General features: G+C 45.1%; 1 protein-coding gene across 3 annotated transcripts in view; it reads right to left on the reverse strand.

Annotated features, from left to right (window-relative positions):
* The window catches only part of LRP2 (LDL receptor related protein 2), a 769,913-nt gene that overhangs the window by 352,169 nt on the left and 389,964 nt on the right, over positions 1-27,780 (reverse strand). For all 3 annotated transcript variants that reach the window (XR_003857363.1, XM_029605680.1, XM_029605679.1), the window contains 2 exons: positions 25,800-25,909; positions 7,122-7,299 (listed from right to left, as the gene is read on the reverse strand). Coding sequence is in view for 2 of the 3 variants with exons in the window: in XM_029605680.1 (XP_029461540.1) it covers positions 7,122-7,299; positions 25,800-25,909 (288 nt within the window). In the remaining variant the exon portion in view is untranslated. The remainder of the gene's footprint in view (positions 1-7,121; positions 7,300-25,799; positions 25,910-27,780) is intronic.

The raw sequence follows: 27,780 nt of genomic DNA on the forward strand, positions 1-27,780 counted from the left end.
GTTTCTCACTCTCATGCTCACTCTCTTCACATGCACAGGCTTCTCATTCCCATAATCACTTTCTCTCTGTTACACACACACCAGTCTCTCTCTCATTTCCATGCTCGCTCTCCACTGCACAGGCTTCTCATTCTCTGAATCACATTCTTTCTCTCACATTCACACACACCGGTCTCTTTCTCTCACACACACAGTCACCTTACCAACCAGTCTCTCGCTCTCATGCATGCACACACACACATACACAGGCTTCCCACTCCCATGCTGTCTCACACACACCCAGGTTTCTCACTCTCATGCTCACTCTCTTCACATGCACAGGCTTCTCATTCCCATAATCACTTTCTCTCTGTTACACACACACCAGTCTCTCTCATTTCCATGCTCACTCTCCACGTGCACAAGCTTCTCATTCCCTGAATCACATTCTCTCACATTCACACACACCAGTCTTTTTCTCTCACACACACCGTCACCTTACCAAGCAGTCTCTCTCTCTCATGCATGCACACTCACCCAAGGTTTCTCACTCCCACAACACCAGGCTTCTTACGCTCATGCTTTCCCACATACCCAGACTTCTCACTTCCATGCTTTTTCTCTCTCACACACACACACATCAGTCACCTCCCTGACTAATGTCTCACACTCTCACATACACATCAGTCATCTCCCTGAGCAATCACTTTCATTGTCTTTCACATAACACACACATCAGCTCTCTGACCAGTCAATCACACACAGGCTGGCTGGCTGCTTCTCTCTCTTTCTCACTTCCTCTCCCCCCCACCGGAGCAGAAATGGGAGCTGCAGCAGCCCCCGAAGGCCAAGAAAGAAGAATCCCATCGGCCGCGGGAGGCTCATGCTGCTGACTCCTTTCTCGATTACTGGCTGCTTCAATTGCTCGGGGACCGACGCTGCAGCCGACGCGGCACGGCTCTTTCTCCTTCCCGCGCACCGCTCCATGTATCACTTCCTGTTCCGGGTCATGGGAGGGGGGGTGCAGGCGCGGGAAGAAGAAAAGGCCAGCCGCGGGTACCACAACTTCTAACACTGCTGCCGTTCCCACTGGGCTTGAACGTGCTGACAGCCCAGCGGCAACGGCAGCGGGAGAGACCGGGAGCGCGCGCCGCAGACCGGCAAAAAACTCCCGCGGACCAGTGGTTGGGGACCCCTGAAAAAGACCACGAAAGGCGGAACTGGTAGGTAGGTAGGAAAGAAACTCGAGCGAAGACATGCTGCCCGATTGGCCGGTGCTGGGCAAGGCTTGCCCAGCACCGGCCAATCGGGCAGCGTGTCTTCGCTCGAGTCACTCCCTCCCCCCCCCACCGAACACTGTAAAAAAAACAGTTCATTCTCCGCTCCCTCCCTCCCCGATTGGCCGACCAATCGGGGAGGGAGGGAGCGGAGAATGAGGCACGCTGCCTTCCCTTGCAGAGGGAAGGCAGCGTGCCTCATTCTCCGTCTGCTCTCAGCAGTGGGCGGGCCGGTCACAGACCGTAGGCGGGCCGGATTCAGCCCGCGGGCCGCCCCTTGCCCAGGTCTGCTCTAAGGGGAAACCTTTTGCTTACCTGAACCCTCTACTACTGATGATATTTTCTTCGCTGTAGAAATGGACTTAGGTAAATTGGGTGAATCGGATTTTGCCGTGGCAAACCGAGCACAGACCTCCTTCAGCTGACAAGCATTTGGAACCACAAATGCCACAGTGGCAAATTTTCTCCAACATAATGAAGGCTTTAAACAAAGCTCAAGGCTGTGGTAAAGCAAGCAGCTCACAAAGTAAGTAATTACTTTAAAAATGCTGCTACAACACTAGTAGAAAACTGGCAGATCTTTCTCAACCTTACTGACACAGAAAGAGAACAGTGATCACAATATTGTTGTCAGAACGTGCTTCGCTGCAGGAGCAAACATCCACAGGAGCAAAGTTCAAATACAGCCTTAAAATTGTTCCGAAGATTAGTAAATGGCTGAAATCCTAAATAAATAACTTTCTGTTCAAATGTGCTGAAATTCAAACATCCATCCAGCGGCTGGAGGCAGAGAACACTGACTGAACTAAATGTGACATATATGCTGGTCATATTTAAAAAAAAAAATAATATATATATATAGAGAGAGAGAGAGAGAGCTCTGCCTCCATGCTGCTGGATGAGGACTAAACACATACGTTCGGGATTGGTGGAGCAGAAGGTAGAGGATGTAAGTATTCTTATGTGCATAGGACAGACATATTCTAGGGAATGGAGTCTGCGCAAGCTTGTGACTTACACACATTTTCTTTTCAAAAGTATGCGCATTCATTCTAAATTAGGCACATCAAATAGTGGATGTAAAAAGAGTGCACAGTAGGGTGGCCCTTATTTTTCAACTTTTGAAATTCATTGCTCCCAACCACTAATCTTGCTCCAATATATGAAAGAGTGCTCCTTACCAAATTTCAGCTCAATTGAACTATTTTAAGGTGACCCCCAAAGGCCTTAAAGTTTCAAATTTCACTGAAAATTAGTATTTCTTATTTAAAACTTTTGTATTTCATTTTCAAACATTGTTTGGGAAAATAATAGTCAAGCATAATTGAAAGACAATTTTATTTATAACTATTGTCTTCATACAGTTATTTACATGAAGTAAAAATTAGCCAAGATATTGAGCAAAAATTGAAACCAAAAGAAAAATACAGACTTTGCAAAATAATATCTAAAATGGAAATAATAAAAATGTAATAAGATACCAGATTTTACAGCTTCATTAGGCCAGTTTGGGTTGCATCCGGGTACTTTTTTCTGTGTTTACTAACAATCTGCACAATGTATTGCTTTTCTTTTTTGTTCTTGGTCAGAATGTTATTCTTGGATTAGCTTCACTCCTCTCTCAGCCATGTCATTAACTACTACAATGCTTTTCAATGTTTCCAACCCACGTTGGAAGTTGACATTACCTTTCCAAGTAGATAGGCAGTTTTTTTTTTAGAAAATTTGTGTTTATTGAAAATCTTGAGAAGCATATCTACGATTCTGCGGAAATAAAATCATAGAAGTATTTTTCTTTTAAACAGTTGAGGTCTTCACTACTAACTGTATCATTTTATTTGATTTTCTGCATCGCTGTCTTCTGTAGTCATCATTATAGTAGCCATTTTTTACTTAATGTCTCGTGGAACTTCATCATCAAAGAATGTGAATGCCGCAGTTTCTGGTTATAGATATCATAAATGGTTTGCAAATTTTTTCATGGCAGCACTACTAATTTCTGGATCTACGTCCTTATACGCGATTAATTTCAGTAAAAATTTGTAATCTAGATATGGAGCTTTCAGAGCCAGCAATGCGCTAGGAACCAGGCTCGTAAATAGAGTCTGATACGAAAAATGCATGTTCTTCTGATTGAATCGTTCTCTTTTTTGGTCAGTTTAAATTGATTTTGGAACAAATATATTTTAAAGGCATAAACAGCATTTGCCATCCACCGAGCGGGGCTCACAGCTCACGCGAAATGAGACTCCTTTTGGGGGAGTACCACTGAGGAATGTCATAGCCAATTCTAATAATTTGCGGTAATCATCTCTATGCTGTTTATGATCTAACTGTTCTTGTAGAAATTACAGCATACTGACACAAATATCTTTGGTGACATCTTCTATACCACTGCGGTATTTTTTGAGGTCTATGGCAGACCAGGTTTCCCTAAATCTTTTAAACAAATTCACATCTCGTCCAGAAGTTGCACCTATTACTGCATCAAAACTGCTTCTCAAGACCAATTCAAAGATGTGATGTTGACACGGAAGGTAGAGTAAATCATGATCAAACACTTCCTCAAGATTTGTACAGGCGAAAAACAGTTTAATTGATTTTGTTAAAAGGCTGAAACTTCAGAGCCTTTGGGGGCCATTTAAATATTATCTGATTGAGCTGAAATTTTACAGAGAGTACTTTTACACGGATTGAAACTATTTTGGGGGTTGGGAGATGAAAAATATTTCAGTTCACAAAATCATATACAATTAAGGGACACCCTAGTGCAGTTTTTTTTTGGGACAATTTTCAGAGTGGATTTTGAAAATTTGTGCATCTTAATTTGCCAACTTACTTATGTATGATGTGACAAAATTATCCCATCCCCTTAGTGCCCTATTGTATCCGAAATAGAAATCTGGCCTTTTTTTATATAAGTTAAAACTGTTTCTTTCTCATCCTTAGTAGATGAGCACACAAAATGCCATAGTTTATCCAACACCCTGTCCTCATTCTCTCCTCATTCCATGTCTTACTCACATGTTCTGCAACAATCTAAAGCAGTTAGTGAGAGTCTGACCCACATATCCAGCCTCCTATGTCTTCAATAGCAGCTCTCTTTTTTTTTTTTTTTTTTTTGTTACTGGTTCTTTTTCTCCAATAGGAGTCTTTTTCCATGCATCCCGACCTTTTCCATAAAAATGTATTTTCTGATGTCTAGACCCTGGAGCACTGATAGCTCTAAAAAAAAGGTTTGTTTCTTGTGCCTGATTTACATTTTTGAGGTTATGTGAATATCTCTATTATATCCCATCTCTCCTCTCCTCTCATGTACACACATTTAAGTCCTTAAATCTCATCTCACAGGGCTTTTGATGCAGATCCCTCCCCTCCACACACACTGTTATGGTGGCTCTTTTCTGAATGGTCTCTAGACTGTCCATATCCTGTCAGAGGTACAGCATCTGGAGCTGGACACAGGAAGATTCACTTTCAAAGCCATGTTTTACCTCCAAAAATCTTTCACAAAACTGTGTTTTACCTGCAAAAATTACCTTTTACAAAACTGCTCATCTGATAATGTGGGTGAGCTTAAATACACATGTATGTAAGCTTAACCACAGTCAGCAAGGGCATCCTTTTGCTAGGGCTGGGGAGGGGTTTGCTTTTACAAGCTGTATTCTAGAATTTTCAAAAGCATGCACACATTTTCTTTCTCCAAAGCACTTCTCTCATAAATTAGCAGGAGTAAAGACATGCAGATTGTTTTCCTGAGAAAGTTTTCAAATTGAAAATATACACAAACTTTCACTTTGAAAACTGGCACAAAGTCCATGGGTAAAAAGTAGCCACTGGCATTGCTCAAATCCGGGCAGTTAACCCTTATCCCACAGGCTTCTCATCCCAGTCCTGAGGACACACCCACCCAGTCTGGTTTTCAAGATAGCCGCAGTGAATACGTATGCGATAGATTTGCATGTACCGTCTTCATTGTTTGCAAATCTATCTCATGTGTATTCATTTGGGCTATCCTGAGAACTCAACACACTGGGTGTGTCCTGAGAACTTGTATGAAAACTACTACTCTATATGATAGATGATGTCTCACCAATGTCTTGTATAAATACCCAAGTAGTATTGTTCTTGCACGCATACAAAAATTACTCATGTTGCTCTCCTCAGAAGCCTTTTACTGTATTGTACTTTGGCAGATGCTCCCTAGAAATGGTTTATAAATCTTTTTATACCCTATTTTATCCACTTTTATAACCTCCCACCCCGGAGGCATATCCAAGCAACACTTGAACTTTTGACGGCCTTCATAACTAGAAGGAAGATTTCTTTTAAGAAAAACTCGCAATACTGCTCCTTAAGAATTGCAGGGTTTACTATAGCCATCTTTCCTCCCTCCCTCCTAGCATTCAAGCATTTCACTATTTATCAGAAACTTATAAAGAACATTGAGAATCTTCAGATATCTCTTCTAAAGAAAAAAACAAAAGGCAATATTATTTATCTTTCCACATAATCTAAATCAGAATAAGAAATTCCAGTCCTGTAGTGCTACAAACAGGTCTGGTTTTCGGGATATCCACAATAATTATGTATAAGGTATATTTGCATGCACTACCTCCACTGTATGCAAATATATCTCACACATTCTGAAAACCAGACCTGTTTACATAAGAACATATGAATTGCCATTCTGGGTCAGACCGAGGGTCCATCAAGCCCAGTATCCTGTTTCCATCGGTAGCCACTGCAAATCAAAGGTATCTCTAGCAGGATCCCATACAGTAGACAGATCCCATGCTGCTAACGCTCAAGGATAAGTAGTGGCTTTTCCCAAGTCTGTTTGTGGCACTCTAGTATCAGAGTTGTCTACTGTGCTCTAAATGATAAAGGGACCACTGTACTCACAGAAGTTATCTTTAATTCCTACATTTATAGGGTTTGGCACACCTGTGTACCAAGACCAAAGATGAATGCAATTTGCATATGCATTAGCATGACTGCTGGAATTCCAGAATTCCGGATGGTAACAGTAATGCACGTGAAAATTAGAAAAAACAATTTGTAAATGACCTCTTTAGGTATTAACCCTGGATTTACTGCAAGGTTTAACATGGCCATTATAATAAAGGAAAATTAACTATATCCCCTAAGAAGTAGTTTCCCATTATTAGCAGGTTATGTTACTCAGCAGCAACAGGCTATGAGGGAGTACATAAGGAACTCCCTCAGAGCCCCTTAAAGGACTGGCCACAGCTATCTGGCCCCATCTTCCTTAAGACCCAAGCCAGCAAGAGATTCTGAATCCAGATAGGATCCCTGCAACTTAGCATAAGAAGACAGGACCCAGAAGGGTGAAAGAAGCCCCAGGGAGAAGGCAGGGAGCCAGCCTAGCCAGAACTACATATATTTGATTTATTTTTAACAAAAGGGACTGCTGAGATAAGCGGCTTTTATGCTGTACTTTTGTTTTTGCCTGTAAATAAAGTATTTTGTTTGTGTAAATCTGCCAGAGTTGGGCCTCCTTTTTGTACTCCAAGCTGTTTCACAACCTGTGGCTGCTCCTGAGCGACCACAGAGGCCCATCTTCCCAATACGCATGACTGTGCCTCCCAAACTCCCACCCTGCCATCAACAAGAGGACTTTAAAGCTTGATGTACCACCCATGTTAAAACCATCAGGTAATAGGCATTATCCTGATGCTTTTAACACAGATTAGTATTTGACTACAAAATGACGTTATAATCATTTAAGTGCTCTGAAAAAGGAAATCATATTAAACCATGTTTATTCAAAATCAATTCTAACATATCAGATCCACACAAACTAGTAAGAATCACAACACTCATAGAAAGTAATGCTCCTACCATTCCAGTGCTTGTTACAGCCCAGTACAGTTTCTGATCCTTAATGTCAATAGTAATGAACTCAACATGATCGAGGTTACTGGTGACCAGCACAACTGCATTGGAACCATCCATTTCCGCACTGGCAATTTTTGCTGGGACCCCACTTTCTGTTCCTGCATCTGTCCAGTACATTTTCCTGAAACATATGACAGTTTAAAATTTGCAGTGGATGTACACTAACAAAGTTACAGTTCAGCAGAGAAATTTGATAATACTGGCTATTTTTTGTCAGCAAGTTAAACTATTAGCAAGTGCCCCATGAGTAACCTTGTGCTTCACTGTCTCTCGAGCTCTCTGGCTTTTCATGTGCCAATATTATATCCATGTTGTGGCTAAATAACTTGATTTTGACATTCTGAAACCTCTGGTGAAACAGAAGAGTTTAAGCTGCTCTAATTAACATTACCTACCATCATCTTTAAATTAGCAAATGAAAAAAGAAATCCTTTTGAAACCAAGCAAAGATGAAAAATATCAAAATGCGAACATTTTAGAAATTTCGTGAAAATCTTTCCTCTTTTTTTGAATCCCTTTACACATGGACTGAAATCCAAAACTCAACTAATGTATTTCCTATTCCCCTCATAATATTTAAGGGGGAGGGTGGTAATATTCAGTAACTTGTCCCACATATTTGGTGAGATAAACGTCCCACTGAATATTCTTGCTTAAGGTTATCTAGCTACATGTAGCTAATACAATGGAACACAGAGCAAAATTGCTTACCTTGTAATAGGTGTTATCCCAGGACAGCAGGATGTAGTCCTCACATATGGGTGACGTCATTGATGGAGCCCTATTGCGGGAAAAACTTCTGTCAAAGTTTCTAGAAACTTTTGACTGGCACTGTGAGGCCACTGAGCATGCCCAGCATGCCATGATATTTTCTGCCACAGGGGTCTCACTCTAGTCTCGTATGTAGCAATAAGCTTTAGCAAAAATAAAATAATAAACTAATAATTGGAAGGAGACCCAACTCCGCGGGGTGGCGGGTGGGATCGTGAGGACTACATCCTGCTGTCCTGGGATAACACCTATTACAAGGTAAGCAATTTTGCTTTATCCCAGGACAAGCAGGATGCTAATCCTCACATATGGGTGATTAGCAAGCTGGAGGCTGATTCATTGGGGATTGAGACAATAGTGAATTATTGTTGTGGAAATGAGTAATCCGAAGATCACAGCAGGTTGGATGTAGAAGGAGTTGGGTTTATACTGGAAACAAGTTCTTTAAGACGGATTGTCTGTAGGCTGAATCTTGTCATCCTTGTTTATCCAAACAGTAATGAGCTGCAAAAATGTGGAGAGAACTCCATGTTGCTGATTTACATTTGTCAAGGATTGGCACTGAACGATAGTGTGCTACTGAGGTTGACATTGCTCTTACTGAATGTGCCTTTACTTGCCCTTGGAGAGGAAGGCCTGCTTTTCATAACAAAACTGTATGCAGTCTGCTAACCAGTTGGAGAGAGTATGTTTACCCACAGCTTTATCCAGTTTGTTTGGATCATAAGAAACAAAAAGTTGATTGGATTTCCTGTGGATTGCAGTGCGCTTACAGTCCAAAGTGTGTAAGGCCTGTTCCCCTTGGTGAGAATGAGGCCTTGGAAAGAATGTGGGTAAAACTATGGATTGGTTCAAGTGGAATTCTGTAACTACCTTGGGGAGGAATTTTGGATGTGTATGGAGAACCACTCTGTCATGTAAGAATTTTGTATAGGGTGAGTATGTGACAAGTGCTTGTAACTCACTAACCCTTCTAGCTGACGTAATGGCTATGAGGAAGATAGTTTTCCATGTGAGAAATTTAAGATCACAGGAATCTATGGGTTCAAAAGGAGAATGCATTAGTCTTGTTAAAACCAGATTCAGGTCCCATTCTGTGACTGGAGGCCGAATTGGTGGTCTGATTTGAGTTAAACCTCTCATAAACCTGCTGACAAGAGGATGTGTGGATATTGGTGCATCTCCCATCTTGTTATGGTAAGCTGAAATTGCACTTAAGTGGACTCTTACAGGCAAAGTCTGAAGACCAGATTCTGAAAGATTTATTTATTTATTATTTTTATATACCAACATTCGATCTCAATCGAGATATCACACCGGTTTACATTCAGGTACTGTAGGTATTTCTCTATCCCCAGAGGGCTTACAATCTAAGTTTTGTACCTGAGGCAATGGAGAGTAAAGTGACTTGCCCAAGGTCACAAGGAGCAACAGCAGGACTCAAACCCTGGTCTTCTGGCTCTTAATCCACTGCTCTAACCACTAGGCTATTCCTCCTCTCCAAGATTATATAAGTAGGCTATTCCTCCTCTCCAAGATGGTATAAGTAGTCTAGAAGAGAAGTAGTGGGGCAAGTGAAAGGATCAATATTGTTTTGTCTGCACCACAAGGTGAATAGTTTCCATTTGGAAGAATAGTTCTTTCATGTGGAAGGTTTACCTGAAGCTATAAGCACTTGAGATACATTGGTTGAAAGATTGAGTGGTTGTAAAATCAAGCTTTCAACATCCATGCTGTCAGGGATAGGGATTGAAGGTTGGGATGGCGCAATCGACCCTGATCCTGAGTTATGAGAGTGGGAGCTACTCCCAGGCGAATTGGATCCCTGTCTGAGAGGTCTAGTAGTGTGGGAAACCATACTTGTTGAGGCCAATACGGGGCTATGAGTATCATGGATCCCTTGTCCTGTTGTAGCTTCACTAGAGTTTTGGTTATGAGTGGTATCGGAGGATACGCGTATAGTAGGCCTGAGTTCCAAGGGCGAGCAAAAGCGTCCTTGGCTGGCTGGTTCTTCTGTTTGTGTAGAGAACAGAATTTATCCACTTTGTGATTCAGATGTGGCACAAAGAGGTCTATTGTTGGTTGTCCCCAACGTTGAAATATCCTGGTCACTACTGAGGGATCCAGGGACCATTCGTGTGGTTGGAATTGATGACTGAGTCGATCTGCCACCACGTTGTGAATGCCTACCAGATATGTTGCCCGGAGAAACATTGAGTGGTTGAGGGCCCAGCCCCAAATCTGTGCAGCTTCTTGACAAAGGAGATACGAGCCCGTACCTCCTTGTTTGTTGATGTACCACATGGCTACTGTGTTGTCCATTTGGATGAGAACAGTTTTGTGGGAAAGGCAGTTCTTGAACGCATGCAGCGCATAGCGTATAGCTCGAAGCTCCATGAAATTGATTTGAAATGTTGCTTCGGGTTTTGTCCAAGTCCCCTGAGTTTGGAGAGTGTGTATGTGAGCTCCCCAATCCAAGGTGGATGCATCTGTAGTTAACGTTATCTGTGGGACTGGTTGTTGGAAGGGTAGGCCCTTGCGCAAATTGTCCATGTTCACCCACCAACGTAGAGATGCACGTAGCTGGAGGGTTACTTGAATTGAAGAATGCAGTGGTTGAATGGCTTGGATCCATTGTGATCTTAAAGTCCATTGAGTTACTCGCATGGCTAGTCTTGCCGTAGGAGTGACATGAACTATGGAGGCCATGTGGCCTAGTAAGGTTAGAAACTGATGAGCTGTTGCTTGTTTGAATGAATCGAGTTTGCCAATAGGGATAGTGTTTCTGCTCGATCTTCGGGTAGAAAGGCTTTTGCAAGGATGGTGTTCAGTTCTGCTCCTATGAATTGCAGTACATGAGATGGTGTGAGATGAGATTTCTGATAATTGATAAGAAAACCCATGGAATGGAGTATCATAATTGTTTGATTGAGAGAAGTGAGAGCTCCTTGTAGAGATTGACTTCTGATGAGCTAGTCGTCTAGATATTGGAAGACATGAACCCCTTGCTTGTGCAAGTGTGCTGCTATTACTGCCATACATTTTGTGAACACTCTGGGAGCAGAGGCAAGTCCGAATGGCAGAATTCTGTATTGGAAATGTTGATGACCCACCATGAAGCGCAGGTACTTGCGATGAGGAGGGAATATTGGAATGTGAACGTAAGCGTCTTGGAGATCCAGAGAACAAAGCCAATCCCCTTTTTGAAGAAGTGGAAGCATGATGCCTAGAGATACCATCCTGAACTTTTCTTTCTTGAGAAATCTGTTGAGATTTCTGAGATCGAGGATGGGACGTAGGCCCCCAGTATTCTTTGGAATGAGGAAATACCGGGAATAGAATCCTCTGCCCTGCTGAGATTGGGGCACCGGTTCTATAGCCCTGGATTTCAGAAGGGTGGACAACTCTAACTGTAACTGAAACATGTGATGTTTGTTGAGATGAACATGAGTTGGTGGAAATTCTGTGGGAATTGAGAGAAAATTGAGTTGGTATCCTCGAGATATTATGGACAGAACCCATTGATCCGTTGTTATTGCAACCCAATTGTGGTAAAATTTGGATAATCTGCCTCCTACGGGGAGTTCTGGCCGAGGATTTATGGAGAGGCTGAGTTCCCTGGATGGATTTTCAAAAGCCCGCCACAGGTCCTGTCTGAGCAGCAGGTTAGGGGCCTAGTTGTTCTTTGCTGACGTGATTGTGTTCTTTGTTGGGTTCTGGATTGCCTGGGCCTAGACGCAGGATGATATCATCTCTTTTGACGGTAAAAGGGTTGTCTCATGTCTCTCCTTGGAAATCTATGGGTGGCATGTGTAGTGGGATCCTGGGGAAGGGAGGAAAGTTGTCATAAGGTTTCATTATGTTCTTTCAACTGAGACACTGCCTCTTGTACCTTTGTGCCAAATAAATTGTCCCCTGTACAGGGAAGGTCCACCAATTTATCTTGGGCCTAAGGTCTGAGGCCCTGAGCCAGGCCCACCTTCTGGCACTAATGCCTGAGGCTGCCACCCTTGAAGCTGTCTCGAAACCATCGTATGCAGCTCTTACTTTGTGTTTACCAGCTGCAAAAGCTTTATTGATGATGTTTTGTGCAGGTTCTCTATATTCTTGTGGAAGAGATGGAATAAATTCTTCCATTTGCTTCCAGAGGTTTCTCTGGTATTGGGTGATATACAATTGATAGGATGAAATCCTAGAATTGAGCATTGCCCCTTGAAATATTTTGCGTCCCAGAGAATCTAAAAACCTGTTGTCCTTTCCAGGAGGATTGGATGAGTGAACTCTTGTCATTTTAGCCTTTTTATGTGCAGATTCCACAACTACTGAATTGTGGGGTAGCTGTGATTTCTGATAGCCAGGTGTGATTTGAACCAAGAACGTGGTGTCCATCCTTTTGTTTACAGAGGGAATAGAACACGGATGTTCCCAAAGTCGATGTTGTAGTTGTAGGAGGACATCATGTATGGGTATTGCCATGACTTGTTTAGGAGGGTCAACAAATTGTAAGATCTCTAGGGTCTGTTGGCATAGATCCTGCTCTGATTCCAATTTAAAGGGAATAGAGTCAACAATGTCTTGCACAAAGGTAGAAAAGGTAAGATCTTCTGGAGGGGATTGTTTCCTAGGGTGTGGTGGTGAAGGATCAGACATAAAGGTTTCAGAAGAAGTGTCTGATGCAGTATCACTCCATGTGTCATATTCTGGAGTATGTTGTGGTTTCATCACAGGTTTTGGTGGAGGAATCAAACCAGAGGGCCCTGGTAGAGGATCCTGAGGAGAAGAGTCCTCTTCTTGTGGATTTGAGGGCAAAGAGTCCAATAAATCCTGGTATTTCTTCTGTATAATGGAATACAATGCTGCTTCTGATGATACTGGGGCCCCAGGAGGAAGCGGCATCGTCGATGAAGTGTGAGGCATCGATGGTATCGAAGATTTTGATGTGTGTTTCGATGGCATCGTTGATGTTCCAGTTTTTTTGTGTGACTGTGCAGAAGTGACAATAGGCACAGATATTTGAACAGAGGATGTAGTTTGCATCGATGTGATCTCCGAAAAGAGAGGAGGCATCGACATCGATGGAGTAGGAGTACTTGATGTTCATGGCATCGGGGATTCCTGCGGCATCAGGAAGGTACCTGGCATCGGCTCCATCGCCGGAATTAAATCGGTCATCGGTATTGGCTGTACCGGCATCGGTGATGTCAGAGGTAAAGAAGACATCACCGGCATCGGCGGTATCGCCGGCATTGGTGTAGTCACCGGTATATGTTCCTTTATGGCCTGCAGTACCGCTTCTTTGATGAATAATGTCAAGTCTTGTGGTACTGGGGGAACACTCGACACCGGTGGAGACGGAGATAGTATTACTTGCGGTGGAGCCGGTTTTACCGAGGGAGGCCTAGGCGACGGCGAGGTATCCTTGTGTTTAGGCCGTTTTTCACGCGGTTCCTCCTGGGAGGAAACGTCGGTGATGTCGAGGGGTGCCGATGACGATGTTTATGTCTAGGCCTTACCTCCGTATCCGAACGTATCGATACCGTCGATGGTGTTGGCGAGGGTCTGTCTCCCGAACCATCCGGTCGGCGCTTTTTCAGCAAGATTTTCTTGGGAGCTCCTGCCGGTGATGACTTCGATGAAGTCGATGGTGAAGGAATCAATTGTAGGCGGAAAAGTTGTTCTATTTTTTCCTGTTGCAATTTTCATCCTTTTGGTGTCAATTCCTGGCATTGCTGACAGGAGGAAATGTCGTGTTTTTCACCCAAACAGACGACGCATTCTAGATGCGGGTCTGTGATTGACATTGTGTGATTACAGGTCGGGCGTTTTTTGAAACCCAACGCCATGGTGACATCGACAGCCGTCGATGACTGAGAAAAAATCTGAATTAGCATTATTAAAAATAAACGCTGAAATACCTCACCAGCCGGTGAAGAAGAGGAAGGAGTGAGATCCCGTGAGGGAAAGATTTTCAAATAATGACTTTTTTTAGTCAGAAACTGAGAGTAAGTCTCAGAGGGCTCCGATAACCGTGATGCTTGCAGCAACGCGGAAAAACAAAGACTAGAGTGAGACCCCTGTGGCAGAGAATATCATGGCATGCTGGGCATGCTCAGTGGCCTCACAGTGCCAGTCAAAAGTTTCTAGAAACTTTGACAGAAGTTTTTCCCGCAATAGGGCTCCATCAATAACGTCACCCATATGTGAGGACTAGAATCCTGCTTGTCCTGGGATAACAATAGATTTAGATCAGGGAGAAAAGGGTTGTGAAATAATTTGCCTTATAAGCCCTGCAGTTTGACATGCAGAAGATCCCCAGTTTTAACCCAGTATCACATATTCCACATCCCCCGTCTTGCACACCTCTGGGGATAATGTAGAGGCAGCATGATGAATACAATGCATGCAAATCTTGAAGGAGAAATTACTACTAACCTGATAATTTCCTTTCCTCTATGAAAAGCAGGCAAATCCACACCAGTGGATTATGCATTCCTACCAGCAGATAGAGACAGCATAAAGCTGACTCGCTAACATCACAGACATATAGCTCTGCCCCGACATCTTTGGAAAAGCCAAACTCTGCCCCAATATTCTCTGGAAAAGCCAAACTGTGGACAAATTGATTATACCTGAACATGACTATTAATAGACAAACACTCATGTCCCATTAATGACTATGAATAGACAACACTCATGCTTGAACATAACTATTATCAGTCAACCACTCTGGCTTCCAACCAGCTGAGAACACTGTAAACTCTTTTGACTGAGCTCATTCATTAATCTCAGGAACTGGACATGTCACTTACCAGACCTTCACCAAAACGACAGAAAACACTTCTGCACTGTCCACATATAATGGAAGCACTAAAAGTTAGTAGCAGGCAGCTCAGAGTGGGCTGTGGATTGGCCTGCCTTCCTTAGAGGAAAGAAAATTATCAGGTAAGTAGTAATTTCACCTGGCCCAAACATCCAAGTGGAAATGCTTGGAGAAGTAATGTAAGGAGAACCACATCACTGCTCGACAAATCTCGACAAAAGACAACAACCGAGCTGTGCCCATCATGTGTACCTCAACCATGGAGCCCAAATAGTTGACCCAACTTTCTGAAAGATTTCGTTATCTTTTAGTACTGTATCAGAAACCGTTTGCATCCAAGGCATGTAACAGACGATAATCACGCCTATCTCAATTCCAGTCCAATGGAGGCAGGGAATTAGGCTGATGTAAATAAAACTCCAAAACCATTTTTGGCAAAATGAAGGTACCACTGAAAGTAGTACCACACCCGGAGTCATTAGAAGCAACGGATCATGGTAAGAAGAGCTTGCAGCTCAGAAACCCACGAGCTAAACAGATGATACAAGAAAAACTGTTTCCAAAATGAGCAGCTGCAAGGAGGAATCACGCAGTGGCCAAAAAGTAGGGCCTGCCACAAAACTGAAGACAAGAGGAAGGTCCCAAGGATGCACCAGTAGTCACAAGAGAGAACGTAAAGGCTGAACTCCATTCAAAAAAGCCAGACATATCCAGAACGGAAAACAATGTTCCACCACCAATGACTCACCCGCAGACCAAGGAAGAGCTGTTACCTGTACCTTCACAGAATTAAGGGCCAAGCCTACAAGCAAGCCTTCCTGTAAGAATTCCATTATCTGTGGAATTTCAACTATGAGGAAAGGAGAACCTCGCCCCTCACTCCAGCTCTTGAACCCTCTGCAAACCCTAAAATAAGCTAAGAGATAAGGACAATTTCCTGGCCTGAAGCCAGATGGAAAACACCGCAGAAGAATAAACACACTTCAGCAACTGACTCCTCTCAAGGGCCAAACCGCAAGACAAAACCAGACTCGATCGTCAGGCACACAATAGATCCTTCCTGAGTGGTAGTCTGAAAGGACTATCCACCAGTAGTCTCTGAAGATTGGCATACCATGGTCTCTGGAGCCAATCCCGAGCCCCCAGAAAGCGCAGTTGCTTACCTGTAATATGTGTTCTCCTAGGACAGCAGGAAGTTAGCCCTCGCATGTGGGTGACATCATCCGATGGAGCCCGGCATGAAAAACTTTTGCCAGAGTTACTAGAAATTTTGACCAGCACACTGAGCATGCCCAGCATGCTGCTATCCACTCGTCCATGTGAGGTCCCCCTTCAGTCTCGTAATATAGATGAAAAAATACAAGCAAAAAAATAAAACAAACCGAAAGGAGAACCCAACTCCGTGGAGAGACAGGCGGGATTCCTGAGGACTAACATCCTGCTGTCCTAGGAGAACACCTGTTACAGGTAAGCAACTGTGCTTTCTCCTAGGACAAGCAGGATGGTAGTCCTCAATGTGAATGAGTATCAGCTCCAGACCCTATGGTAATAGGGACCACAGTGACCAACCAAAGTGCCAATGGGCACAACAACTGTGGCATCCTGGGCCGAAAAGGGACTGTCTGGTTCCCACAGAGCACAGAATGAAAAGTTGGGTTCAGGACTGGAACAGGTTGCATAGGACAGATTGACCAAAGGCGCTGTCCTAACGCCCATCCTTGTCCAAACAGTAATGAGCTACAAATGTGTGAAGAGAATTCCAGGTTGCAGCCAGGCAAATCCCGGCGATGGGGTCTGCGCGCAAATGAGCTACCAACACCGCCAGGGCCTGCTCAGAGTGAGTAGGAGGCCTGCCTGCTGATAGAAAAATGCAATGCAATCTGTCAACCAGTTTGACAGGGTCTGCTTACCCACAGCCCTTCCCAGTCTGTTGGGATCAAAAGGTATGAAGAGCTGGGTGGACTGTCTGTGGCTTGCTGTACAATCCAGAAAGGAAGCCAAAGCCTTTTGCAGTCCAAGCTATGAAGGGCTCGCTCCCCCGAATGGGAATGAGGCCTGGGGAAGAAGGTGGATTACATGATGGATTGATTAAGGTGGAAATATGATACCACCTTGAGCAGGAACTTCAGATGCGTACGCACCACATGATCATGGAAGAACTTTGTGTATGGTGGGTAGGTCACCAGAGCTTGAAGCTCACTGACCCTATGAGCTGAAGTAATCACTACCAGGAACAAAACATTCCAGGTGAGAAAATTCAGGTCACAAGACTGCAGCGGCTCAAAAGGGAGTTGCATGAGCCATGCCAGGACAACGTTGAGGTCCCAAGCTATGACAGGAGGCCGAAGAGGGGGCTTCAGCTGGAGGAGGCCCTGCATGAACCGGTCTACCAGAGGTTGCAAGGAAAATGGCGTACCAGCAACACCCCGATGGTATGCACTGACAGAACTCAGGTGGACCCTGACCGAGCTGGTCTGAAGCCCAGACTTGGAGTGGTGCCACAGGTAGTCCAACAGCTGAGGGAGGGGGCAGGAGAAGGGATCCAAGCCGTGCGTTGTACATCAGATGGAAAATCTTTTCCACTTCAAGCTGTAGGACTTTCTGGTGGAGGGTTTTCGGGACGCCACCAGTACCTGCGAGACACAGTCAGAGAACACCAGAGGCTGAAGGACTATGCGCTCAAAATCCAAGCTGTCAGGACCAACGGTCAGAGGTTCAGATGGCACAGGGTGCCCTGATTCCGAGAGATGAGATCGGGTGCCATCCCCAGCCAGACGGGAGCCCGCACCAACAAGTCCTGCAGAAGTGGGAGCCAGACTTGACGTGGCCAGAAGGGTGCCAGCAACGTCTTCAGCAAAAGCGGCAGAGGGGGGAACGCATATAGCAGGCCTCTCCCCCAGTGGAGAGAGAAGGCATCGCAGGCTGGATGTCTGTCCCCTGACAACAGGGAGCAGACCTTGCTCACCTTGTAGTTGTGAGGGGAGGTGAAGAGGTCGACATCTGGCATGCCCCAGTGGTGAAACAGCTTGGCCGCCACCCCCGGGTGGAGGGACCACTCGTGAGGCTGAAATAACGGCTTAAGCAATCCGCCAGGACATTCAGACAACCTGGCAGGTATGTGGCATGCAGACACATCCCCTGTGAGAGGGCCAAAGTCCACATTTGCACCGCCTCCAGGCACAGCAGGAATGAGCCCGTGCCACCCTGCTTGTTGATGTACCACATCGCAACTTGGTTGCCCGTTCGAATTAGGACTTCCTTGGATGACAACTGGTCCCTGAATGCCCATAAGGTGTACCGGATTGCTTGAAGCTCCAAGAAGTTTATCTGACAGCGGGCTTCAGAGGCAGTCCAAAGACCCTGGGTGTGGATACCGATCACATGGGCTCCTCAGCCCTGAGGGGAAGCATCGGTGGTGAGAATCACCTGGGGCGGTCTTGGAAGGGAAGTCCTTTTTCCAGATTGGAAAGATCTTCCCACCAGGATAGGGATACTCACAGAGGGTCCATGATGGCAACAGGAGCCTTGAGATCCTGGGAAGCCTGTCACAACTGGGACTGCAAGGTCAATTGGGCCCTCCTAATGCAGAGATGAGCCAGAGGGGTCACATGGATAGAGGATGCCATGTGGCCCAGAAGGCAGAGCAGAAGGCGGGCTGGTATCCTCCACCTGTTCTGGATAAGGGTAGCCAGTGAGGCAAGGGCGACCGCTTGGTCCCTAGACAAAAACGCTTTTGCTTGTGGCGTGTCCAGTCTGGCACCTATGAAGTCCAGCTGAGGAGACTAGCAGAGTTGCGACTTGGGGAAGTTGATAACAAACCCCAACGTCTGCAGCGTCTGCACCAACAGGGCCAGAGCATGCAAGGCTCCTGAATGGGAGTTGCTCTTGAGTAACCAGTCGTCCAGTAAGGGGAACACGTGCACTGAGCGACACCTGAGGTAAGCGTCCACCACCGCTAAGCATTTGGTAAAAATGCAGAGGGGCCGATGCCAGCCCGAGGGGCAGCACTTTGTACTGGTAATGTGCTTTCCCCACCATGAAGCAGAGGTACTTCTGGAGGCTGGGGAAGACAGCAATATGCGCATAAGTCTCATTAAGATCAAGGGAGCAAACCCAGTCTCCTCCTCTGAGAAAAGGGAGCAGCATGCCCACAGAGACCTTCTTGAACTTTTCTCTTACGAGAAACTTGTTCAATGCCCGGAAGTCGAGAATGGGGCGCAAGCCACCATTATTTTTTGGAATGAGGAAGTACCTCAAATAGAACCCTCGGCCCCATTGAAGTCAAGGGAACGGTTCCACCGTGCCCGCCATGAGGAGGGCGGCGAGTTCTGTCTGAAGTATGACCTGATGGGCGGACAAACCCCACGATGGACATGGAAGAGAGGTCTCCGGAAGCTGACTGACGTTTAGAAAGTACCCCTGACAGATGATAGTGAGGACCCATCGGTCTGAGATGATCTCTTCCCAGCGATGGGCAAAGCTCAAGAGTCTGCCTCCATCTGGGGGATCCCATGTCCAGGATATAGTTAACTGGCATTCGCTCCCTCACTGCCAGTCAAAAGCCCATTGCTGAGGCTTGCTGGGGCCTAAGCGCTTGTTGCTGGCGAGGGCGGCCACTGGGGCTAGTGCAAGGCGTGTGAGCCCTGGAGGCTGGAGAATAATACTTCTTCTGCCTGTAGAAATGCTTCCGGGATCCTGGCCTAGAGGACTTCTTGGCCAAGGATGGGGTGTCAGAAGTGCTAGCATAAAGTTGTTGAAAGATGTCATGATGGTCCTTCAATTGTGCTACCACATCCCAGACATTATCCCCGAAGAGGTTTTACCTGTGCATGGGAGATTGGCTGATCTATCCTGGACCTCAAGCCGGAGGTCAGAGGCTCTGAGCCATGCCATTCTCCTGGCATCGATGCGAACCGCAGCTACGCGGGCCGCTGTCTCAAATACATCATAGGTGGAACACACTATGTGCTTCCCAGCCTCGAGACCCAGCAGGACAATGGTCCAGAGAGCCTGTTGTTGTTAAGGTAGGCCCTCTGCGAAGTCCTGGACCATTTCCAGAGACTGCGGTTGTATTGGGTCATATAGAGCTGGTAAGTGGCGATGCGAGCCACCAGCATGGCGCTTTGGAAGATTTTCCTTCCCAGGGCATTCAGCTCCCTGTGCTCACTCCTAGAAGGGCAGAGGCATGGGTGTGGGAGTGCTGGGCCTTTTTCAGGGAGTCTCCATGACCACCGACTGGTGGGGGAGGTGCTTCTTCTCAAACCTTAGAGCCCGCTGCAGCAAGTAGGTGGCATCAGCCTATTAACGGGGAGATAGAAATGAGGTGCTCCCACATGCGGAGATGGAGGTCCTTGAAAATGTCATGGATAGGAACCACCACGATCTCCTTAGGAGTGTCGACAAACTGGAATACCTCCAGCGCATCCTCCTCAGTGAGCAGTTGAAAGGGGATGACCTCAGCCATGGTCCTTACAAATCTTACAAAGGACAGGTCCTCAGGGGGCGACTGGTGCCGCTCCTTCGGAGGGGAGATCTCTAAGAGGGGGTTGTCTGAATAAACGGAGGTTGACTCCGTGGAGTCATCACCCCAAGGTTCGTAATGTCCTTCCTCCTCACTGGGACCAGCATGCTGTGGGCGAAGTTCGTGAGGGGCATCATCCCTGGGGTCAGATGGCTTCAAAGGCCTCGAGGGAACCATGGGAATCAATGGTTCCCCTGGCATCGAGGGGACTGGAGGCCATGGGAGGCCAGAAGGACCTGGCAAGGGCTCGGGGAACTGTGGTCTACGAAACATGGTATCGACCACATCTTCCTCCTTCTCGGACCCGAAAATTGGGATCGCTCCAGTGGGGGGCATCAGCGGCTGCTGGGGAACAGAGGGTCCCTCGGGCATCAGCTGCATCGGAAGGGCACCCAGGAGGATGTCCAGATGCTCCAGCAGGGGTGCTAGCATCAATGGCGGAGGCTCAGGCACTGATATGGGGGTTGGTGGCACTGGCAGCTCAACACTCTGGAGAGCTCTGAGCACCGCGGACTTCACCCTGCGGTCCAACTCTTCCTGAAATTCCAGAGTGGCCAGGACTTAGGGAGGGGGATGAGGCATCATAGGCTCTTCCTAGGGTCTCTGAGGTGGCACGGTGCCCAGCACCGGTGTCAGTAGGGAATGCCTAGGACTAATCGAGGGCATCAGAGGGTGGGGCCTTTTTGGTTGCCGGTGCCGCACTGGAACCACAGTTGTGCATCAACGGCGACTGGTGGCGATGTTTGCAGGATCTCCCTCAGTGCTCGGCCCAGTCTTTCCCCCTGCGCTGAGGAAGCAGAAGATCCCGATATCTGGGAGAGCGGTGAAATCAACGATATCACCGTCCCCGCGATCCTTGAAGGTACTGGCGAGATGAACGGCCAGGGGAAGCATGTCAAGGGGCTCCCCGCTGTCCCTCAGCATCAATGGGACAGACATAGGAGTAGAAGGAGCAGACTTTGGAGCCCCGAAAAGCCTCTTCATTTTATCGAGGCACACCCAATGCCCTTTGGGGGTCATCTGATCACAGATGTGGCACCCACAGACATTGTGCGAGGCCCCCAGACAGAGTATGCAAACCCCATACTGATCCGTGATGGACATGGCCCGTGGGCACTGGGGACACTGACGAAAACTGGTCGATGCCATGAAAAAACACCTGGCATGCGGTCAATGACCAAGGGCCTCCATACAGCAAAAAGTCGGGAATCAACCGCAAAGTTGGAAGAAAGCTAGAAAAACAACCTACCACACTGAGGAGGCACAGACCGCGAAGGTGGACCCGACGAGGAATTTGGAAAAATTATCGAAAACTATCGAGAAAAACAAGAAAATTGAGAGCTCCATGAACCGCAAGGCAACTGCGGAAAACAAGAGACTGAAAGTTGACCTCGCGTGGACTCGCGATTAGCAGCTTGTCAGCATGCTCAGTGTGTGGGTCAAAGCTTCTAGAAACTTTGGCAAAAGTTTTTTTGTGCTGGGTTCCATTGGATGATGTCACCCACATGTGAGGACTACCATCCTGCTTATCCTAGGAGAAGTAGTTTCGTTCTGGCTTGTGCTCTATTGAAGGCACCGGCCTATTATTGACCATGGTGGGAAGGTGTACAACAGCCCATTTTGCAGTCAAACCTGAACAAGAGCCTCAAAACTCAGGACTCTCAGACTCTTCTGTGACTGAAGAACCATGGTATCCTCGCAATGCCCGAAGTCGCCAGCAAAACCAGATACAGGTGATGCCAGCACACCACTATGAGTTGAAAGACTTCATCTGCCAACTCCCACTCTCTAAGATTCAAGCCTTGCCTGCTGAGGAAGTTGACCCGTACATTGTTCTTCCCGGCAACATGGGATGCAGATACGTCCTAGATATGTAGTTCCAGTCACAACATGAGCGCAGCCACCTCCAACGATACCTGTTAGCTCCTGGCTCCTCACTGATGCCAAATGTAGACCACCGACATGGCACTGGCCGACACTATCCTTACCACTCAAGCTTCCAGCCACTCAGCAAACCACAGGCATGCCAGATGAATTGCACACCCTGCCACCCGAATGAAGGTCCACTGACACTCCTCGGCAATCCAGTGACCTTCCAACTCATGACAGCAAGCCCTCCAACCCAGAAGGCTTGCTTCTTCCAAGAGTTAAAGACAAGCCCATCCTCTCCAGGGCCTGAACATGAGTAATCAACTTCTGAATGAGACTCTTTGGCAGCAATATCCCGCCCTAAGCAGTATTAAAATGCACACAGAGCTATGCAAGTGACAGAGATGGCGGTAAACTGCTTGTGGCTAAATTGAACACCCAGCCTAGTTCCTGAAGCAAGGAGATCAGCTTGCAAAAAGTGAAGCAACTCTCTTCCACATGTTTTCAGCCCGAAACAACCAGTTGTTTAGATACAGATGGACTAAAATGTCCTCCTTGTGCAGAGATGTCACCACCACTACCAAGACCTTGGAGAAAGGTCCTGGGTGCAGCAGCCAGCCTGAAGGGCGGGGCTCAAAATTGATAATGACATCCCAGAATGGCAAAGCACAGGAATCTATTGATGTTCCTGGTGAATGGGAATAAGTAGGTATGCCACTGTCAGGACGAAAGATGCGAGAAATTCCCCTGTTTGTACTGCCATTTTCACGGAATGTCAACATTCCATTCAAAAATGAGTCACACACAAAAGGCAATTGACTCCTTTGAAATACAGGATGGGCCAAAAAGACCACTCCTCTTTCTTGGAAATGATAAAATAAATAGAATATCGCCCAGTAATTTCTTGCGATCTGGGAACTAGAATTATGCTACCAAATCCAACAGCCTCCTTAACATAGTCTCCATTGCCACCCTCTTCTGGTGAGAGGTGCATGGAGAGACCATAAAGGCATCCAGAGTAATTTGGAGAAATTCTAGAGCAGAACTGTCCTTCACCACTTCCAGGACCTACTGGTCCATCATTATCTGGACCCACTGCAGAGAAAAGCAAGATAGGTGCCTACCTATCTCCTTAACTAGTAGGTGTTTCCTTACATCTCTATTATGAAGTCAGAGATGCTCTGGTCCCAGAGCTTGTGTCTGTACAAGGCTTTCCAGGCCAAAGGATGGAGATCTTCCAAAGAGATGGACATCTGAGTAGAAGTTCCTCTACAAAGATGAAAACAATGGGAATCCTTAGAGTGACCTTCCATTCCAAAAAGGTGCACCACCACCCTCTTGTCCTCTGACAAGTGAAGAACCTTGGATTTCCCCTTCTATTTGCCACTTCTCCAACTCACTGCCAACAAAAGACAATCCTAAACTGGTAAGCTTCTGAGATTGGACCTGGAACTCGTGGCAGTGGACCAATTTCTCAGCCACAGCTGGCGTCTATCCGCCATCATGGACACCACTCTTTCTAGTGGTCATCCACACATAGTCACAGCCAGCATTGGCTAAGCATACGGTCCCCAGGTCTACTATCAGACCCTACTTCTTGTGTCTCCTGAGAGAGATGCAAATTAGCCTGAGCTACCAGGGAGCAGCAAGAAGCAATAAACAAATTCATTGCCATGATCTCAAATCCTGCTTATGGATAGCTTCAATCCTCCTATCCTGAACATCTGTTACAGCTGCCCCTCTTTCCACCAGGATGGTGGTCCACTTGGTAGCAGCCCATAGCAAGGCATCCACCTCCAGGAAATGTAACTGTTCCCGTGCCTTCAAATCCAAGGGGTACAAACCTGGTAACGCACTCCCCTCTTTGAAGTTCACTTCTGCAGCACTACATTCAAGGTCAGCCAATTCTTGAATTGCATCCAGGAGGGGAAAGGAACATGATGAGTAGTCACATCAAGCATCCTCAGGGCCTCAGTCAACAGAGTTGACAACTCATGTTTGTGAAAAAAACTGGAGCAGTCTCATGTGATTTCAAATCAGAGGGAATTTCTCCCATTTCCAGAGGGGAGAAACCCAAACCACATTGGAGACATACAACATATCATGATCCCCATATCCCCTGGTGTTTGCCCACAGCAGTGGACAAGAGGGAGCCCAGAGTATGCAAAACCTGCTTAGTAGATTGTGTTGTCTCTGCCAGGTGCTCCTGCAGAAAAGACTGCAGGTCCTGGAAAAAATTCCACCTAGGAAAAAGAGGATGGGTCCATCCTGGGCCCAAAGGTCTAAACCTGACACACTCTGACTGATCCATATCTGTAGGAGATGTTTCTGTCATCGGGAATAAGAGGGGGAGGGGATACATTTGCTGTATCGCCTTCCACCCCACTCCTCCAAGGGGATGGGCCAGCATCGGCAAAACCCGAAGTAAGGAAAATCGCCCTGAGCATCCAAATAACGGTGACACAGGCTTAGAGAAAGCAATGCATGTATTGCCTTTATATGGCAAGCCACACAGATAGCTAGGTGCTTAGACTTTTTTTTTCCCTCTGGCACCACAACATTACTGCGCTGGGCTCTAGGTGGCCTCTTTTGTGCCCACAAACAGCTTCCAAGGATACATGCGCAAATACGCACCTATTAAAAAGACACAGTGGTACACACACAAGCACCCATGAGTACATATATAGACAAAACCAGGCCACTGAGGTAACTGCATAATATCACTGCACTCAAAAAAGCACACAAATATATATACATATATAGGCTGTGGATATATGCAAACATGTAGCCGTGCATGGTGCATTTACATCATAACACCACTGTGCAGTAATATGCGCACAAGCCTGCGTGTAGGGAAAAAAACACCGTCATGGCCTACCACATGGCTGACAAAAACAGAGCCTTACGAGCCAGGCCTAGTCCAAAGGCTACTCAACCTGCTGAGCCCACACTGCCTCTGCTCTACATGAAACTCCCCCAACACGTGAGAGAGAAAGGGGGTAAAAGACACCGAGCACTGAAACCTGAGTGAGAAAGACCCAGAAAGGAAAGGCAGACAGAAAATATAATTTCCCTTACATTTTTCTTCTCTTTTTGTTTTTTTGTTTCCTTAGCTCTGCCCTTCCTGGCTGAGGGTTATGCATGGGTCTCTGGCTATGGGGGCAGAGGGCGCAAGCCTTCACCGCCAAGCACTCCCTCGCCGTGTAATCGCAATTTATTTTTAAGTCCATGCCTGCACCAGGCTCCTGAACTGAAAATGCTCAATTGAGGGAGGGATCAAACTGGTGTTACCTCAGGAGCTCAAGTGGTCCTCTGAAATCTATCTTCTCCTTTATTTTTCTTCTTTTTTTTTTTTTTTTTACTACAAGCAATTCCCAGTAGAGAGACATATGTCTACCATCTGCTGGAGATGGAGAACACTGACAGACTGATGTCGGGGCAAGGCTATAAGTCCATAACGTCTGCAAGTCAGCTTTACTCTGTCTCCATCTACTGGTAGGAGTGCATAAACCCACTGGTGTAGACTGGCCTGCCTGAGTGCAGAGGAAATATATTTGCTGTATTGTTGAAAACACTGCATATTAAAAGACAGGATGTCATATGTACAGAAAAGAGATCAGAACAATGAAAGGAAAGGTACCCTCTAGCTGGATCAACAGCTATACCCACAGGCGTTCCAGCACCAACCAAATTACCGTCATTGGTAATCAGAGTTTTTCTGTATTTTACTTCTCCACGGATCTTTATTACCTACAAAAACAAAATTACAATAAGAAGAGAAATAATATTTCATCTCTAATAAACAAAATGTCTTTTCTCTTATCTGTTTTATTCTATTAAATTTATTAAATCTGCTCTTTTACCATAACTGATTATAGCCTGAAAAGAGTTAGTTTTCCTCTAGGTTACTGTAACTGTTATTCAATTTCCTATAGTTAAATGTCTACAGATAATGACCATTTGGCCCTGCCAGTTTGTCCAGTAATATATAATATATGTTGCATGTGTCACATTTATTTATTTATTTGCAATATCCGCTGTCCTTCCAAATATGATCATGGTAGTTTACATAATTAAAAACATACAGAAAATTAAACAATAAAAATTACAAAATTACAAAAAACAAAACAATTATATTGACTAATCTTATTATCTACTTATACATCTCATTTGATATCATAGGCAATTTTGAATAATCAGATTTTTAACTCCCTTTTAAAGATCTTAATATCAGAAGACATATGATGTGCTTCTGGCATAGTATTCCATAACTTGGGCCCTGCTACTAAGATAGCACAATCTCAGACTTCACTTAAATGTGCACTGTATAGTGATGGAATATTCAATAGTCCTTTGTTAGCTGATCTCAGTGCCCTTTGGGATATTTTTTTTTTTTTTTTTTTTTTATTTGTGTTTTTCTATACCGGCATTCACGGGAGTTCGTATCATGTCAGTTTACATAAAACAAGGGGTGATCAATACATTATAACGTACATAACTAAAACATAAGAGTATACATTACAGGAGTATAACAAGTGCACGGAAGAAAAAAGTTACAATAAAACAGGGGTTATTCTAACTGGGATTAGAGTTAAAGGAAAGATAAAAAGTTTAACAAGAAATAAAACATTGTAGTGATTGGTTGGTAGTGTCTGATTCAGTTAATAGAACATTCTCTACTAAACTGAATCTCTCTTCCCATACCCTTTAACATTTCTTTCTATATGTATTTCTTGTAGCTCCTTTCTTTCTCTGGATACTACTGTAAAGTTGTATCCAGAGAAAGAATGTATAACATGCAGAGTTTGCAGTCTTTGTTGGGGGAATTGTGTGTGTGTGTAAAAAATGTCATCCATTCAGTGTGCTCGCTCTCCTTCCAAAAACCCAATCTACAGGAAATGTAGGATATGTAGAAGTGTATTTATTTACAATTTATGCCTTTTCTTAAAAAAAGAACAAGCAAAACAAAACAAAGCGATTTACCACAATTTAAAACAATAAAACATTTAAAAATATAATATACAACAGCAAAGTCATCAATTTACAAATAACGATTTGTTTTTAAATACCATTAATTTCTTGAAATCTAAAAAAGTCTTACCACATAAAATTCCTTTGCATCATAGCATAATAAGGTAGTAATGTAACCTATAGTATATTTATGGCTTCTATTCTTAAATTTACAACTTATAACATCTAAGTGCTTATTATTTTCAGCTAGAGACTCTTTGAGAGTTCACAAAAATCAGTGTTTATCAGTGTTTTTGCAGTACAAGTATTATTGCTGGAAACCTTTTCACATTCAATTATATACATTTGCTCAACTGATGAGACATCAGTACAAAAAAGGCACAAAAACAGAATGGAGTACCACAGCAGGGAAGGGGAGGGGAGGGGAGAAAGAGCATTAGGGAAAATGGTATTTTTCCAGTATTTATCCTATAAATACCTATCGTATTATTTTTGCATTGGGATGTTTTATCAGTGTTTATTGGTTAAAACCTAAAATCAGAAGCCCTACTTATATTTCAACAGGATTTTTATTCTGCCTTGCATGTGTCTATGTACAGCTGGGCATGCCTATGCCACTGAGCACAACAGGTAGAAAACATAATAGGCAT

This window comes from Rhinatrema bivittatum, chromosome 6 (genome assembly GCF_901001135.1).
Source record: "Rhinatrema bivittatum chromosome 6, aRhiBiv1.1, whole genome shotgun sequence".
NCBI classification, from domain to species: Eukaryota; Metazoa; Chordata; class Amphibia; order Gymnophiona; family Rhinatrematidae; genus Rhinatrema; species Rhinatrema bivittatum.